Consider the following 18,486-nt stretch of genomic DNA (forward strand, 5'->3'; position numbering starts at 1 on the left):
TTTGCCTTTATTATTTATTGTACTACCAACAAAAAATATTCCTACAGGAGTATTTTGGCAAGAAGGTCCATTATTATGGATACATTTATCTTATTCTCCTAACACTATTCTTACTAGGTATCCTGAGGCTGTAGGACAATTAATACTCAAAGGAATAAAAGCAGCAAAGGGAGTGTTTGGAATTTCTCCCAATAAAATTATTACTCCATATACTATGAATCAAATTGATGAGTTAGCTAATGAGTTAAATACTTGGGCAATAATCATGTGCAAATCTAATGTTTCATTTGATAACCACTTACCATCTAATCCTTTATTGTCTTTTTGGTCATTGCATCCTGTAATTTTTCCAAAAATGACAAGAAAAACACCTATCATGAATGCTCCAAATATATTCACTGATGGGTCAAATAATGGTACAGCAGCAGTAGTTACCCCTGATCAAACTTTTACATTTTTAGTACCCAAACAATCAGCTCAAAAGGTAGAGCTTAATGCAGTTTTACAAGCTTTTGTGATGTTTAAAGATTCTGTATTTAATTTATTTTCTGACAGTCAGTATATAGTGAATGCTATAGTATCTCTTGAAGATGCTGGTAGGATTTCCCCTTCCTCTACTGTTTTCTCTTTGCTTTCCAATATACAAAGTCTAATCTGGGACAGAAAAGATCCATTCTTTATAGGACATATCAGGGCACATACAGGATTGCCTGGAGCCCTTAGTTTGGGCAATGATTTAGCAGATAAAACTACACATGACATACATATTTTCTCTACACTAGAAGATGCTATAAATTTTCATAAAAAGTTCCATGTCAATGCTAATACTTTACAAAAGCATTTTAAAATAACTAAGGAACAAACTAGACAAATAATAAAATAATGTCAAAATTGTGTGACCTTTTTACCACAAGTTAATCTTGGAGTCAATCCTCGAGGACTCATACCAAACCATATTTGGCAGATGGATGTCACACACTTGCCAGAATTTGGAAAATTAAAATATTTGCATGTTACAGTTGATACTTCTTCCATATTTTTGATGGCTCCCTTCATACTGGAGAAAAAACTAAAGATATTATAGCTCATTGCTTACAAAATTTTGCCACGGTGGGCGTTCCAAAACAGTTAAAAACAGATAATGCCCCTGGTTATACTTCGACCTCTTTTAAACAATTTTGCTCATCATTTGCCATTACTTATATAACAGGAATCCCATACAATCCACAGGGACAAGGCATAGTTGAAAGAGCTCATCAAACTATTAAAATGTACTTATTAAAGCAAAAAGAGGGAATTGGCAAGGGGTATATATTCCCCAAAGATAAACTTAAAATACCCCTTTTTACTCTAAACTTTTAAAATTTGGATTCATCAGGACTTAGTGCTGCAAAAAGGCATATGTCTCCAAAAAATGTTCATAAGCCCAAGGTACTTTGGAAGGATATTGTAACAGAACAATGGAAAGGTCCTGACCCAGTAATTGTCTGGAGTCGGGGGTCTGTTTGTGTGTTTCCACAGGGAGAACAGCAGCTGATTTGGATTCCAGAGAGATTAACTAAAGCGATTTCTACAGACCACAAAGAAGATGATTTGGCTCAAATCCATAACAGCTGATATCCAGAACTCCAGTTTGGCTATCCTTATATCTGTGACAGAACCAGGATGCTTTTTTCAATATCTGTTTTATTATTACCCTTTCCCACATCATGAAGTTCTATTTTGTTTTTTGAGCTCATACAGACCTAGGTAAATGTTTTGCTGATCAGTTCTATTTTTTGACTATAGAGTTTTTAAACATTGCAATGGAGATTTCACCTGTAAAAAGTTATAAGGCCTTTACTATTATGTTATGTGTTGTATGTATTATATTATGTGTGTACACTTGTGTTTTATGTTGTATGTTTGTACGTACATATGTCCATATATCATATATGATGAGCACTCATGAAAAAATGGATCCAAATATTTTTTTTATTCACGTGATTTAAATGGTTTAATTTAAATTGGGTAAACAGCTGTTNTGGGGTATTTTTGCTGATGGTGTCATTGGTGGTACAATTTTTCCAAAAGGAGCCATCAATTGGCTTGGTGTATCTTCCTCCCTTCTGCTTGTGATGGTCGTTCAGCTAAAATTTGGGGGCCAATAGAGGTGAGGCAAAGAACCTCACCCCCCCACACTGGTACAAAGACCTATCCACAGGTGTGGCTGTATGCTGGACCAGTAGTCAATGACAGGTAAGATCCAATTGCAATGGTACCAACCTAAGACAGGAGGCTGATGCCTTGAGGTCAGCTCATCCAATGATGGGTAAGAACCATATGTAGTAATGGACAACCTAAGGCAGGCACGGTCCCTAAGCCACATGCTTGTTGTTTAAACAGAGAGGGGGAGATGTTGAGAGCCACAGCTGAAGGGCCCCAGCAAACTTCCAGCTGCCAGCAAACTTCTAGCTGCCAACTGATTGGCTCCTCTGCGGTGATGCTCATTGGGCTGTTTCCCCACCCTTTCAGACCACGGAGCTGCTCATTGGGGGACTTTTTTTTGCTCTGCCCATGTGACCCAGCCAATCAGCCTCAAGAGTAGGAGGAGTGGGGGAGGTTGAGAGGCTTGTGGGAAGCTGTTGGTGGCAGTTGGGCTCTGAGGGAATTCCTGAAGAGCTCCTGTGGTGTGGCGTGTGTGTTCTAAAAATAAAGATCGTTTCTGCTTGACAAGTGGCTCGTGAATTGTGCCCAGCCAGACTGCGGCAAATGAGCGTAGTCTCAGAGAGCCCGGCTGTGCTGTGCATTTGAGGACAGAAATCAATGAAGAAAGATGTTCCACAAATGCACTCAGGTACTCTTATGGTTTGGATATTGGGTGTACCACAAATATCATGGGTGAGGCAATGCTAGAATCTTGAGAGGAAAAAATGAAGAGGTTGTGAGGTGTAAACTAACCAGTGGTTAATCCAATGATATAGGTGGTAACTATATGCAGGTAGACTGTGGCTGAATGAGGTTGTCTGGGGATGAGACTTTGGGGTTTCTATTTTGATCCTGGTCTCTCAGAGAGACAGAGGTCTCTCTGCTTCCTGATTGTCATGATTCAAAATGTTTTTCTTCTCTATGTCATTCAGCCATGATATTCTGCCTCAGTTTAGAAACAGAGCAATTGAGATGGCCATATATGAACTGACAAATCTCAAAACCTGAGTCAAAAAAAATTTCTCCTCTCACTTTTTCTTGTCAGATTTTCATCACAGCAACAACATACCTGACTAGTCATGAACAAGGAAGGCCATTCTATACTCAAAAAGCTTCTCTAGGCATGCTAAATTCCATGGTAAATACCCTTATGCCCCATCTAGTACCACTATTTCCTTGCATTTTGTAAAATGAAAATTGAGCCAGACATCCTAGTTATTCTGGGTTATGAAAGAGTTGAAGCATCAAAACCATGCTGGAGGTGAATCCAAGGACATGTGAACAACCTGATCCCTCCTCTCTATGTAGTGGCCTAAGAGATACACATATGCAGGCATGAGTCACAAGATTGAAGGGAGTCACTTCTAACCTCCAAGGCTTGTACAACAGAAAGCATTTCTGCTACTACCAGAAATATACATGTGATCAATTTTTAGAAATACACTGAAGCTATCACATTTTTAACTAAAAATGGCACCACATTTCACCTGTGTCAACCAGAAACTCATTGCCCCTTCCATGATCACTCAGTCTCACCTAATGATAATTATGATATCCAGGCTACATGTAATAAGATGATCCATCAAACTGACTACCCCCCAAATTTGCATCTTTTCCAAGAGGAGAATACAATTTTTGACCTCAAGTATGTTCATTTTCCTCCACCTATGATATCCTGTAAATTAAATATTGAAATAAAATGTTAACTAATTTTTTTCCTTTTGAATCAGGGATTTAACTCAGGAGCACTAGACCACTGAGTCACATCCCCAACCCTGTTATGTGTTTTATTTAGACAGGGTCTCACTGAATAGCTTAGTGCCTTGCTTTTCTTGAGGCTTCTTTGTTAACATGATCCTCCTGCCTCAGTCTCCCAAGCAGCTGGGATTATAGGCATGTGACACCGGGCTTGGATAGTTAATCTATTTTTAACACACCTATGTTAGTTGACACTAGAATCAGACAGAGGAAGGAAAACATATTCAAATATATTCACATTAAAATAAATATTTTCCATAGAATTCTAATTCCTGTGATCATCATTGGTAATTTCTCACTTCTTTTTCTAATTCCATTGACAACCAAAAAATGCATTGGCTAGTGTTGATCTCTAGCTAGTAGTGCCAGGTGGAATGCACAAATCATCATTCCAGACAACATATGTGCACCAATAGCTCTGCTGGATTGGATTGTGTTGGTATTCTGACCTTAACTAAAGTCCAAGGAAGGATGAGAGAGCATGCTTCTTTCCATGCATTGTCTCCTTATTTTGAGTCAGCAATGGGAAACTAATTCCCCTGATTATCAGTACCAATCATGACCCAATAGCCCCAACTTTGTCGAATGATTCCTTGTCATGATTAGAAAAAGGGAGGCTTAGACCCAGTTAGAGCAGTCATTCTTGTTTCCTGTATTTGGAACTAAGTCCTCTGCACTAGACCAATAATAGGGTTGAATTACTGAAATGGGAAGAAAACATTGTGCTTGAGTCAGTAATGTGTGGAGTCATTCCCAGTCCCAGGCCCTCATTCCAGCTCCAAGAATCCTGCCTATGCCACAAACATCATCATGTGTTGGATATGGATGTAACCAGTCGCCAAGATTCATCTTTGACTCCTCAAAAGCCAGTCAACCTTTTTGTCAGACCTGGTGTTTTAGGATGTTGGGGAAATGCAAGAGTAGTAATGGCAGGAATATGGCTTGATTGTTCCCCTTTATTGGCTGTGACATAAGCATTGTGCTCAGAAGCCTCATGTTGAATACCACGATGGTGGTTAAGGTGTTCACTAAGTCCATGGATAACTGTTTTGGCAGAAGCACTGCAGGCAAGGAAAACAAGCTCCTGCAAGGGTAAAATAATGCTTCACTGAGAACTAATATCAGTCTGCCACGATGAAAGGTCTAGTGTCATCAATCTGCTCTGAGGAACCTGGCTGCTTCCCATAAGAAATAACCTCATATTAGAACTCAGGGTTGGATTCTGCTGTTGCCACCTGGCTATAGGCAGGTCACCTCTGTGAGTGGAAATATGTTGTCATGACTACATGAATAATCTCTCTTCATGACAGCATGGACATTTTGTTCATGACCTGCTTGGGAAAACATGTGTGTCTAGGGAAGGAAGCCACCTAAGATGCAACAATTAAATTAAGATTCAACTCCTCATCAGGATCATTTCCTTCTCTGTTCACCCTTTGGTGATTATGACCTGGCACCAAAATACCTTCATGACTTTGTAAATACAGGGTTTATTTTCTTTATAGTAAAACCGTGATGATGAAAACAGTCACTTAAAGTAAACACTGCATTTCTATGAACATAAATGTGAAAATAGAAGAAGGTTGTAACATTTAACAGTGAAAAGACTGCTTTTTTATACCCCCAAATTAGATTACTTGTATAACTTCTGTCTCTATATATGAATACACTACCAGTGTAACTCTGCATTATGTATAACCACAAAAATGAAAAAATTATGTTCCATTTATAGATATATCCAAAACCACTCTACTATCATGTATACTTAAAAAGAAGAAATAAAAATTTTAAACAATTATAGTATATAGATTTAGAAGTGTTGTGTTAGTATATTACTTAAATTATGGACTTTCATAAGATAGCTGGTCAGAGAGTAGTTTTGAAACAAACATCCATTTCCTTCAAAGTTAAATTCATTCTAATAAACATAAATCACACTTACATATCTGGCTGTATATATCAAAGGGTAAATATTTCTGTTAACAATTCAGTGGTTAGAAAATTGCCAATCATGCTTCAGTTATTTGGTTAAGTAATCTACCTTAAAAAATGTAAATGAGAAAATAGAAAACTGATCAAACATTTCTGAGAAAATTTTACTGTCCAAATTGACATGTAACATAAATATATAAAACCTATTTCAAAGAAATAACATAAGAAAAAGAATATACATTATATCATAAATAAGTGTTCATCCAATCTTTATGAAAATGGTACTTCTTTGATATAGTGGATTATATAACATTAAAATAATTATGCATGCCTCTTTAATTTTAATGTGGTTAGGAGACTTTGCATAATCAGCTTTCACGGCATTATTATTGGACATTGTTGGACTATAGTCCTCAGGTAACAGTAATATCACACTCACCTTTTACTCAAAGCCTCATCTCCTCCCATAGGACATACATATGGGACTCCTGGGACAGTGTCTAGTACTGGAAAGTTGGAAACATGGGGCCTTTACCATGTGCCCATGCAGAGTACTGGGAGGGAGCCCTGCTCTTGCTCCTTCCCAATGCAAATTATCTATGATGCTAAGCCTCCTTGACCTTCTCACTGGCAAATCAATCACACAGTTCTGGCCTCATGTTCAAGGGATGATGTTATTTTGTACCTACCAGCAACAGGCTTTGCACCATGAGCTGTTCTTCAAAAGGTATGCAATTCTCTACAGCAGGTGACATGACAGTTCCCAAACTCCCATGATCTACATTGGGATTCTACTAGGGGCTTTTCCCTAAACAGAAAATTTTGTCTCCTATCACCAAGTCCTCTATTCGCATATATAGAGAGAGAATAAGTTTGTCCATACAGCTGGGGACCAGAACCACTGTGGCATATGTCACAGTGTCTCCTCACACTGAAATACATACATTCATCAACATTCACTGCAGCTCATATACAAGCCTCCATGGGCCTCAGCTCTGTGCCCAGAGCAGGAGCCAGTGCAGAGAGGTACACTGGGTCCTCAGCAGACAGTTCCCAGAGTTACCCCCACCCATACAACCTTTCTGTCACTGGTGCCAAGGCATAGGGTAATGTGATCTGTGGAGACTGGAATATGGTCAGTGGAAATGGTAATCCCAGATAACCTGATGCAGTTGGTGAAGTACAAGAAGCTCTTGAGAGCATCCTGTCCAAATTCTGAGGGATCTTCAACCACCTCCAGGGGCTTCCAGAGGGAATTAGCAGAGTACATACAATCATGTACACACTTTAAATGGCAGTACAAAAAAGAAAAAGAGAGCAAAATTTTCTGGTTATGTGGGGCCTATTGTTCAGTTATCAGAGAAAATAAATGTGTCTGTAAAAGAATATTCTGATTTTTGTGACTCCAAAATGGTGTGACCACTTTGGAAAGCAGATTGGAGATTCCTTAGAAAACTTTTAATAGAATCACCATTTGACTCAGCATTCCCACTCTTAGCTGTATACACAAAAGACTTAGAATCACACCATAGTAATGCAGTGAGATCAATGTTCATAGCAGCTGAATTCACAGTAGCTAAACCATGGAAACAATCTAGATGCCCTTCAACATTTGAATGTATAAACAACCTGTGGTACATTTGCAGAATTGAATATTATTCAGCCTTAAAGAAGAATGAAATTATACCATTGACAGATAAGTGGACAGAGTTGAGAATATCATGGAACAAAATAAGTCAATTCCAAAAAGCCAAAGGCCAAATATTTTCTCTGATAAGTGGATCAGGTCCATAATATTCTGGGGGAGCATCAAGAGAATAATGGGAAATTTTGGATTGAGCAGAGGAGAGGAGGTGGAGGGGAGGTTGTGTGGGGCAAGATGGTGGAATGAGAAAGACAATACTACCCTTTGTATGGTATGATTTAATGAATGGAGTGACTCTGCATCATCTACAATCAGAGAAATGAAAAGCTGTGCTCTATTTGTGTAAAAAAATTCAAAAAATTTAAATATCCAGATTTTAATTTTCTTGGTAGTAAGTATCTTTGGCCCCAGAAGATTTACAGCTAAAGAGCTTGAGGCAGAAAACTGGAGGTAAAACAATGGCCTGAGGCAAAGTCTCAAAGATAAAGAGAATAAGGAGCAAAATAGAGCAAACTGAATTGGGAGCATATACGTGAAGGTTCGGATGTACTAATCACAGTGGAAGATGCTCAGAATAGAGAAAAGTAAACTATAGAGGGCCGTTGAAGAATTGAGAAAAATACTGGTACCTGCAGCAAAACAGGAAATGTTCAAACTGAGTTAAAATTATAGAAACTTTATTTTATCCATCCTTAATAAAATTTTGAGAACAAGGTACATCCATGATGTGTCACTGTATTCGGCAAGCTGAAGAAGATGCAGCTGATGGAGCTTCTGATTCTGAATGACACCTGCAGATATGCCAACATTAAATCACCAGCCCTTGCCTTTTCTCTCGTGGCAACTGCCCAGGCTGCTCCAAAGATCAAAAGTGGGCCTGCACCTTTTCTCTGAGAAGTGACCCTTAGTACTCTTCTCCAGCTGACCCTACCATGATGCCTTTGATCAGACAAATACAGACCTCTGTCATGCCATAAGGAACTCCTCACACTAATGCTGCAATTGTCCCTCCAGGGCCAGAGGCTGGGTTGATCTACACACTCTATAAATATCTTACATGTTAGCAACTCAAGATCAAACCAGTTCTTGAGTACCCTATTGAAACCAATGGTGTGTTAGGTGCAGTGGCTACTAAAGTTCGAAGGCACAATATGTGTGTCGATCCTTTCCAAAGGATTGTGACTGAAGGTAGTGCTGACACTGGCAACTAACCTATGAACTTCTGATCTCTGAACTCTTTGTCCAGTAATGACCTGACCATGCCTGCCTGCTGATCACTTAAGTGGTTATTGCCTTTGCTTGCCTGTGGTCAATGCAGCAGGCTGAGGGACTTGTCTGTTCATTCATCTTACAATCTAGGCAAACAAAAGGCAAATAAAATGTTGTCTCCCAACTCAGCTTTTTGTCCCCCAACTCTATCCCTGTGTGGGTGAAAGGGGTTCTAGAACCTACACTGAATAGTAGAGTAAAGTATCAGGTCCCAAATCATCCCACAGCACTGATCATCTTTCAATGTCTTACCCCAAGATTAAATTACATTTTCATTAAATGTGCCACTGCTCTGACTTCGTGTTACACATGCTGTTGTTTTGATTTATTTACAATACAGGCTGTGCCATTATGATTTTAATTTTGTTGTTTTAGTTGAATAACTTGTAATACTCAAACACTTGAGGTGACAGTGAAAAATGATACTATAATTTCTTTCAGCTTCACTTCATATATATTTGACCTGAATATTTTGAATATTTATCAAAGGTCTTTTATGGGGAAAGTAAATTTATGAAATAATAGATGAGTAAAATATATGAGTAATGTTGGCTCTGAACAAATTTTGAAAACTTAGTTGACAAAATATTGGATCAATGAAAAAGAAGCATGAATTTTGAAATCTGAATGCCTTGGTTCTCAGTACTACCATTCTTTTTCTCTTACATATTTTTTAGTTATCAATGAACCTTTATTTTATTTATTTATATGTGGTGCTGAGAATCAAACCCAGTGCCTCACATAGGCTAGGCGAGTGCTCTACCATTGAGCTACACCCCCAGCCCATCATTCTTTTTTTAAAAAAAACCATTTTTAGTTGTAGATGGACACAATGCCTTTATATTATTTGTTTATTATATATAATGCTAAGGATCAAACCAATGGCCTCACATGTGTGAGGTAAGTACTCTACCACTTAGCCACAACCTCAGTCCCTGTGTTACAATTCTTTATTGAATTTTTTCTTATTAAAGTATATAGTTTTAAGACATATTTTTACAGTATTATGTAATTTTAGCAAGGTTAGATTGGAGTGATGCCCATATGTTATCATAGAGCAGACATTTATATTTTGTCTAGACTTTATTATTATCTTAGTAGTTTTCATACTCTCTCTATATAGAAACCAACCTATTTCCAATGAGAAACATGTCATTTAATGTATTTATCATCATTGGTACAAGTTTATAATATATGTTTCCATCTTGTTTTACATGTATGTTGGTGAAGGCGATCCCTCACTCACTGTCTTGACAGGGTCACAGTGAAAATAAGTGCTGGCAAAGCCACTCTCCCACTGTCTTGACAGGGTCACAGTGAGTATGAATGCTGGCAAAGCTGCACTGGTTGATGGGAAATCGAAACCATGAGACCCTTTTTTATATAATTGTGACTTTTCATTTTCATGCTTATGTTTCTGACAGGAGGCATGAGTATGTAAAATGGCAAACAGATTAAATTTCAGATGGCTATAACATAACAGGTAGTTCATGCCTTGAAGGCTGTTCTACTACTCCTCAGCATATTGATGCTGAGAGCCACAGCCAAGTCGGGATGGTGACAGAAGGAGTGGTTAAGAGGTGACACCAGCGAGCCATTAAGATGATGACAATTAAGTTATAATTGCTGTGACTGGATGATGCTGGATTGGGACAGGCTGTGTATTGAGTTGTATATGGACCCCTACTGTCCAGCAACAGGGTGGTTCCAGGAATAGGGTGGTTCCTGCTGCCTCCTGTGCCTGCCACTTTGGAATTCCAGTTGAGTTCTCCTGGGGGAGAGAGAGAGAGAGAGAGAGAGAGAGAGAGAGAGAGAGAGAGAGAGCAGAGCCCAGTGGAGAGCTGGGAGAGTTCCCAGGGAGTATGCATGGAGTGCTGGTGAAGTTCAGGCAATAAAGCTTCCTATTTGACAAGTGCTTTGTGGCAGCTCAGTGATTTGTGTCCAGCCAGACTGCGGCATTTGGCCCATATGGGGAACAAACCAGTACATTGAGGACAAATCTGATAATGGAAACAATCATTTTCTGAAAAGGTCATGAGAATTTTAGGCACCACATTGATTATATCAACTAGAACCCAAGCTCATATTTCTGGCCTCTTAGAAAACCTAATCATTATGCTTATTTTACAAAGCTCACCATATGTATTCTCATTCTTGATTGAGGAAAGTTATATTATACACTTAGGAAAGTTAAAACATATAAAGATACATTCTTCTCGTTTTATAAACCCTTTTTTACTTTACATAGGGATTTATGATGAGCATAGTTAATATTCGTGGAAAGTGGATTGATGTTTAGAACTTACTTTCTATTGAGAAAGATTATAAAGATATGAGAACTAGTGCACCTTGACTGAGAAACAAAGAAACTCTTTGAGAAAGCAGCTCAACCATTTTTATGAGAAAAATTTAGGAATTAATTAAAGTAGCTTTATAAGATATATTTTTAGAATAATGTTAGAAATATTATCCTATTTAGATTTTTGGGTGTAGAAATTCTTAAGTTCTTAGTTGTATGGGTTTCTGATATGTTTTAAGAATGATTTATAAACTTTAGGATATTTTAAGTATAAGATTTAAGGGGACTTTTTTAGACAGTAATTTTATCTACAGAGGGAAGGAAATTCATGCTTGCTTCATCTTTGAACTCCAGGTCTTGGCCATCCAAAATAGCAATCCCTATTTGGATATGCTGTGTATTTTTAATTTTATTTAAATTTTAATACAAAACTTTCAAAGTCTCATCTCAGTTACCCATTTCAATTGGCCAGTAGACCCATGTGCATAAGGCAGAGAACATTCTCATTCTTTTGTGGGCAGCTGCTCTGATGATGGCACAGTATATGTTCTGTGAGTTTGTATTCCTGAAACTGTTGGCATCACAGTTTGCATGTCAGCTTGGTCTATTTCAAGGAGAGAGTAATAATGTGTCAATGGAAGAAAGCAATTGTTTGCACCATCCTGTTTGAGGCCTCTGACTCTCCAGAGCTCAGAGAACTGAGAAGCCAGAACAGAGATCACGGTGATCCTGACTATTAATATTAGTATGACTCTGTTTTTCTTGCTAATAAGAAAACCCTTGAGACTGAATAATTAATACTGGTGTGTTTAACTTACAGTTCTGGAAATACAAGAGCATGGCACTGGCAAACACTTGGCTTTAGTGAATGCCCTCTTAGCTGCATTGCATGATTGGTGGTGTCAGCATGGATGCAGGTGCAGGAGGGAGACATCACATGGGGAGACAGGAAGCCAGCAGGGATCAGATGATTCATTTTCTCTTCTTATATAACCAGGATCTAACAAGGTTTGAGAAATCTATATTCCTACTTCTGAGTCTCATACCCTTAAATGACCTCATCACCTCCAAGCAGACCCTTCCTCATACAGGTGTCACAACTCTCATTATGACCATACTAAGGACCAAGCCTCAATCACACAATTCTGTGTGGGACAAATATCATGCAACCCTAGTAACCATAATGAGCTTAATTGTGACAAAGAATGCATGAGACAATCTTAAGTAATGCTGTTGCTGATGTTTGTGTCTGTAAAGTTGGACATGGAGCAAAGATTATGATTCAAGCAGTGATGAGGAAGAGATTGCAGGTAGGAACAGCCCTAAGGGTATGACAAAATGGGAAAGGTTTCCTTCTAGGAGTTGAGTTCACCTAACTCGTGGGAAATGAGGAACTGTCATGAAATAAAAATAAAGAGAAATATGTATTGTTTTTACAAAAATAAGAGTCAGTAGACCTAGTGACTTTGAGCATCCTGTTTGTAAGAAGACATTTTTCTGCATTGACAGTTAAACACAATCTTCCATGCAAGTCTCACTCTGTCCTGAATTTGCCTCTTCTAAGCAACAAGGACCTTGGCTTTTATTCTTGGCTTTTTTTTTTGGCATTGTGCATGAAAGAATTAAGATCTGCACTTTAAGTTTGATGCACAATGGGAGGAATCTAGAGGAACAGATTTTCTTAAAGTGACTTTGTAAACCTGTAATTGAAAATCTCACTAGTGCTAAGCAGTAAATAAGAAGTCACAATTTCCCTTGTATAGAGATCACGGTGATCCTGACTATTAATATTAGTATGACTCTGTTTTTCCTCTTTGTATACCAGCACTTTTGAAAGGTTAATAATCTTGAGAACTGTTTGCTAATCTTGTTCCCAGAATGTGCTGTCCCCAACTGCCAAACTGCAGAATGTATTCCCTTACCCGGTTGCACACAAACCACCCACTCACCCTGACCCAAACCGCCCACTCACCCTGACCCATCAATGAACTTCCCTCCCTGCCCTCTCCAAGGAAAGTATATAAGCTCTGCTTAAACTGTTCTCGGGGCTCTTTGCTCTATTCAAGTGAGCTCTGAGCCCCAGCATGCTGGACCCCCAATAAACCCCTTGCTGTTGCATGAGACAGTCTCTTGGTGGTCTCTTCCTCCAACGCTCACCCGACCTTTACATATGGAGGTTCCACCGAGATTTGGCAGCGGCGAACAAAAGACCCCCAACGGGCTCCTCTCAGGGTAAATAATGTGCCTCTTTCTGGTTTCTGGTTTCTGGTTTCAGGTTTCAGGTTAGGGCTTGGCAAAATGGCTGTCGGTGAAGAGCATGAGCTCTATCCAACGGTGGCTGACAGACGTGTCACAGAGCCACAGGCCACATCCCTGGGGATGCCCCAGAGGACTCGGGAAATCGAGGAACAATAGTCTCCTCAACTCAGTGATATTTCATTTCTGATTCAATATTGCCAGCCCATCAGGTTTTGCCGGATACTCAGTCCTGGTCTCAATGTTGGACGTCCATTGCCTGTCTTTATTGTCTTGTCTTGTCTGTGTTGTGTGTCATTGCTTTCACTGTTTGTGTATCTTTCATTATGGAACAGAGCACTTCAACGCCTCTGTCCCTGACCCTTGATCACTGGACCAAAGTCCGCTTAAGGGCTCAGAATCTTTCTTTTTCAGTAAAACGCCAGACCTGGCAGACTCTCTGTGCCTCAGAATGGCCCACCTTTGGAGTCAGATGGCCCCCAGAAGGATCTTTCTACTTCACACTAATTCAAAAAGTCAGAGATATTGTCTTTGTCTTTCAGCCGGGGCCACATAGCCATCCAGATCAACAGCCATATATCTAAACTTGGCAGGACCTCTGCGAATCTCCTCCTCCATGGGTAAAGCCTTTCCTTGTCCCTGCCCCCGCTCCTACTCCTTCCCCCATGATTCTGTCTCTGAAACCCTCTGCTCCTCCTCCTCCTCCACCCTCTGTTCTCCCTGAGTCTCAAGATTTGACTCTACTGGACTCTCCTCCCCCTCCTTATCCACTGCCCTCATCCCCCAACCCCCAACACCCTCTAAGTGATTCCCCTGCTGCTGACTCAGCCTCTCCGCCACTGGAGGAAACTAAGCCAGCCCAGCACCCTCCAGATGACTCCCCCACGGCACACACAGCCCCTCCTCCCCTGGAGAAAGCTGGCCCAACTAAAAGAACTCAAAGAACTCGCCAGCGTTTTCACACCAGCCTACTTGGGATGACTGCCAACAACTCCTAGGGACTCTCTTCATGACAGGGGAACAAAAGAGAATCCTCCTGGAAGCTAGAAAAAAATATCCTCGGACCAGATGGGCGACCGACACAACTTCCCCTTGAACCAACCCAACTGGGACCCCAACACCTTTGAAGGTAGGGAGCATCTGTCCACTTATCGCCGGGCTCTAATAGTGGGTCTCCGAGCAGCTGCTAGGTAACCAACTAATTTGGCCAAGGTAAGAGAGATTATTCAAGGGCCTGATGAATCTCCTTCTATGTTTCTAGAGAGAATTATGGAGGCATATAGGAGATATACTCCTTTCGATCCTCAGGCAGAGGATCAAAAGGCATCTGTCATGATGGCCTTTATTGGGCAAGCTGCCCTGGATATTAAAAGAAANTGAGAGGCTGTTTTGTTTGGCGTGTGTGGTTCTAAAAATAAAGTTAGTTTCTTTTGACAAGTGGCTCCTGATTGTGCCCAGCCAGACTGCGGCACCTGGGCCCATGCCAAAGGCCACCCCTGGCCTCAGATCAATGTGCCTACTGTAAAGAAAAAGGACACTGAGCCAAAGAGTGCCCTAGAAAGAGACAGCCATGCCAGCCAGCCATTCTGACTCTGGAGGATGACTAAGAAAATCGAGGCTCAGATCCCCTCCCCAAGCTCAGGGTAACTTTTGAAGTGGAGGGAACCCCAGTAAACTTTGAAGTGGATACAGGGGCAATATACTCAGCCCTTAAGGCCCCATTGGGCCCTCTATCAAATAAAAGGTCTCTAGTTCAAGGGGCTAACAGCAGTAAATATTGGGCTTGGACAACTAAGAGGGCCATGGACCTGGGGAAAAAAAAAACCTCTATCACTGCTTCCTAGTGATCCCAGAATGCCCGGCCCCATTGATGGGCAGAAATCTGCTCACCAAGCTCTGAGCCAAAATAACTTTTAACCCTGAAGGCCCCCAAATGAAATTTCTAAATCCTTCAGTAAAAACTCCTATAGTCATGGCTTTAACTATGTCAATAGAAGATGAACATCAACTCTTCACAACCCCCAAGACTGATCAAACAGGCAAGCTACCCCAGAAATGGATAACAGATTACCCAGATGCCTGGGCAAAAACTGCTGGGTTAAGCCTAGCTGTGAAACAATGGAGTTAAAAACCTCAGCCTCCCCAATCAATGTCAAACAATATCCTCTGAACAAAAAAAAACTAAAGATGGGATAAGGTCCCATATTCAGAAATATCTGGCCTTAGGGGTCCTAAGGCCCTGTCAATCGGCCTGGAACACTCCCCTACTGCCAGTAAAAAAAAGCCAGGAACTGGGGACTATCGCCCCATTCAAGACCTAAAAGAGATCAACAACAGAGTGCAGGACATTCACCCCATGGTACCTAATCCATACAATCTGCTTAACACTCTAAACCCTGAGCGAAAATGGTATACTGTTGTGCTTATAGACCCCAGAGCTCAGGACAGGTAGAAAGAATGAATAGAACCATTACAGATACTTTAACAAAATTAAGCTTAGAGACCGGCATAAAAGATTGGACTATGCTCCTTCCTTATGCACTGTTTCATGCAAAAAAAAAAAAAAATACTCCCTCTGTTTCTTTGTTTAACCTCACCCCCTATGAAATTCTCTATGGTGCCCCTCCTCCAGTAAGGGACCTAACCCCAACTCTAAGACCTAACGATCCCTTCCACACCCCCTTGCTTGACAGACTTAAAGCTCTTGAAAGAACCCAGTGATACCTATGGAAACAGCTGGCCACTGCCTACCAACCTGGGAACGAAAGGACTCCACACCGATATCAAGTGGGAAACTTCGTATCATAAGACGACATCAGGTGTCACCCCTGGAACCCCGCTGGAAAGGACCATACCAGGTGCTACTTATAACACCTACAGTGGTAAAAGTAGACGGAATCACTTCCTGGATCCATGCCTCTCATCTCAAGCCTGCGCCCTGTCCAGACTCTGGCTGGAAACTAAAAAAACTGGTAACCCTTTTCAAATTGCATATTCACCATGTGGATAGGGCTATAGACTCTCCCCTTGACCACCAGTAGTCCTAACCCTCATCAGCCCGTTCAGCAACAATGGCTAATCACAAATCCTACTGGACAAGAAGTATGGTCTATCTCACATACAGCCCCCTTAGGGACCTGATGACCATCTCTCCACCCAGACATTTGTCAGCTGGCTATAGGTCTTTCCTATTGGGATATCCCTGATGAAGAGGATCCCACTAAAATTCCATTAAATCCCTTCCGTACCATAGATAATGAAAACAAACATTATGAATGTAGGGACACACGAGCCAGATGCAGGTTGGCTAACCTAGATTACTGTTTGCCCGGCAGACTATCAAAACTACAAACAGTCATGGCTGTGTGGGGGAAAAAACCGACTTCTTCTGTAAGTCATAAGGATGTGAATATACAGGGGCTACCTGATGGAACCCAAACCTCCGCCAGTTCTCAGACCATTGCCCCCTTGCTGAGGTAACAGGTACTGAGGTACCCCTCCACCCATTCACTCCACTCTTATCCTGTCAATGCCCACACCGGGTCCCACCAGGTCCTCTTACCAGCTAACCCAAAGCTCAAACCAGCTGAGGAGAGCCCTCAGACCCCTATCCAAGATGTAATGAATATGGCCTTTAAAGTTGCTTTGTCATCACTGAAAACAGGTTACTAAGAATTTAAAGTCCCTCACAGGCTTTTTGGGATACTCACTCCCGTCTTCCCCTCTGCTCTACCTGTTCTACTACTCAAGTTTTTGTTGCTAGGAAAATCCTAAACCCCTTTCCCATTATTCTTTTACATCTCTCCTTCCTCATTCTCAGATCCATGGAGCTGCTCTCAGCCCCGCCTTCCCCATCTTCCCCCTCTATACAGAGCCCACAAAAAAGTGTTAACTGACCTTCTCCAGAAGTCTTCACCATGGCTGACCTTAGGACTTTCAGCAAAAGAGTCCCTATAGGGGCTGACTAATCCGTGCGGTCCGCCCCGTGGCTACAGACGGCGGGGCACCACCGAGAAGCGACCAGCAAGCAGGGAGAAACGTTGCTGCAGATTCTGTGGAATCCTGCTGGCTGAGCCCCCACTGAGCCCCAGGCTGAGTTCGGGATTTCAGACGGGGAAGGAAGCAGTACAGTTCTATCCCCCACAACGGAAACTCCACCAAGGAAACCAGCAGCCACCATCTTGGAGAGCTGAAGTAACCACCGCCACTCTCCGACAGATTGCAACAATAAAACAGGTGTGTGTTACTCAGCTCATCTCCCATATAGCGGGGAATTTGCATAAAATCTCTCCTAGGCTTTCCGGGGGAGGGATTATCAGAGCGAGCCTGCATAAAGATGCAGGGAAAACTAGAGACAACTGACCTTCAACTCCCCCTCCCATCAGCGGCGAAAATGAAACCTGTCTAGCCAGCGCTTGGGGAGGGGCAAGCGGAAAAAATCAAAACAATAGAGTGCCGGGGTTCCCAATAGACACCCTCCACACCCAACAAACGGCAGGCCCAGAGTACAGTTTGAACTGCCGAGAGGCATCACTCAGGGGAAATCTGGTCTAGGAGGAGAAACCCGGACTAGCAGGAGAAACCAGGGGACTAGAGGCCAGGCCCTCGTGACTGGAGACCGCACGCCCACCGGCAACAGTCCACCCACTGCCCGTGTGACTGTGGGCGGCTGGAGACCGCCTGCCCACCGGCGACTGACCGCACGACTGGGCGGCTAGAGATCACCCGCCCGCTGGCGACAGCCCACCCGCTGCCCCTGCGACTGGGCAGCTGGAGACCGCCCGCCCACCAGCGACATGGAGCTGAAACCAACCAGAGACAGTGTCCAGTCCCACCCCCCCATTCGGACACCCCGGCAAGGAGCCTGGGGCCAGCTATAGCAGAGAGGTGATGTCACTGGAGCTCGGCCATTGGAATTCCTTCCCAGCGGAATCCACTTTAGCAGGCATAGTCTACCAACACAAAGGAGAGACAACAGAGATATACAAAACCAAAACAAATCTATAGAAGAGAGCAGAAACACAGCAATCAAATAGAGCTGGAAAGTAACGTGAACATCATGAAAAAACAAGGGAAAAAAGGAGTACAAACAATGCAGGACAACTTAAATCTACAGGAGGACCTAGAAGCATCAGAAACA

At 41.7% G+C, this 18,486-nt stretch overlaps 1 protein-coding gene, 1 pseudogene and 1 gene segment (V, D, J or C); all 3 read left to right on the forward strand.

Annotated features, from left to right (window-relative positions):
• LOC107159025 (immunoglobulin lambda-1 light chain-like) overlaps positions 1-18,486 on the forward strand; it is a 738,922-nt gene that overhangs the window by 586,821 nt on the left and 133,615 nt on the right. Inside the window, exon 3 of one of the 39 annotated variants that reach the window (XM_048785800.1) lies at positions 12,314-12,322. The exons of 37 other annotated variants lie outside the window; for them this stretch is intronic. In XM_048785800.1, coding sequence (XP_048641757.1) covers positions 12,314-12,322 — 9 coding nt within the window. The remainder of the gene's footprint in view (positions 1-12,313; positions 12,323-18,486) is intronic. One more of the 39 variants, XM_048785802.1, reaches the window with a different exon arrangement.
• The window catches only part of LOC107159024, a 587,419-nt gene that overhangs the window by 440,945 nt on the left and 127,988 nt on the right, over positions 1-18,486 (forward strand).
• On the forward strand, positions 7,023-8,754 carry LOC107159030 (annotated as a pseudogene).

Source organism: Marmota marmota, unplaced genomic scaffold (assembly GCF_001458135.2).
Source record: "Marmota marmota marmota unplaced genomic scaffold, marMar, whole genome shotgun sequence".
Lineage (NCBI taxonomy): Eukaryota > Metazoa > Chordata > Mammalia > Rodentia > Sciuridae > Marmota > Marmota marmota.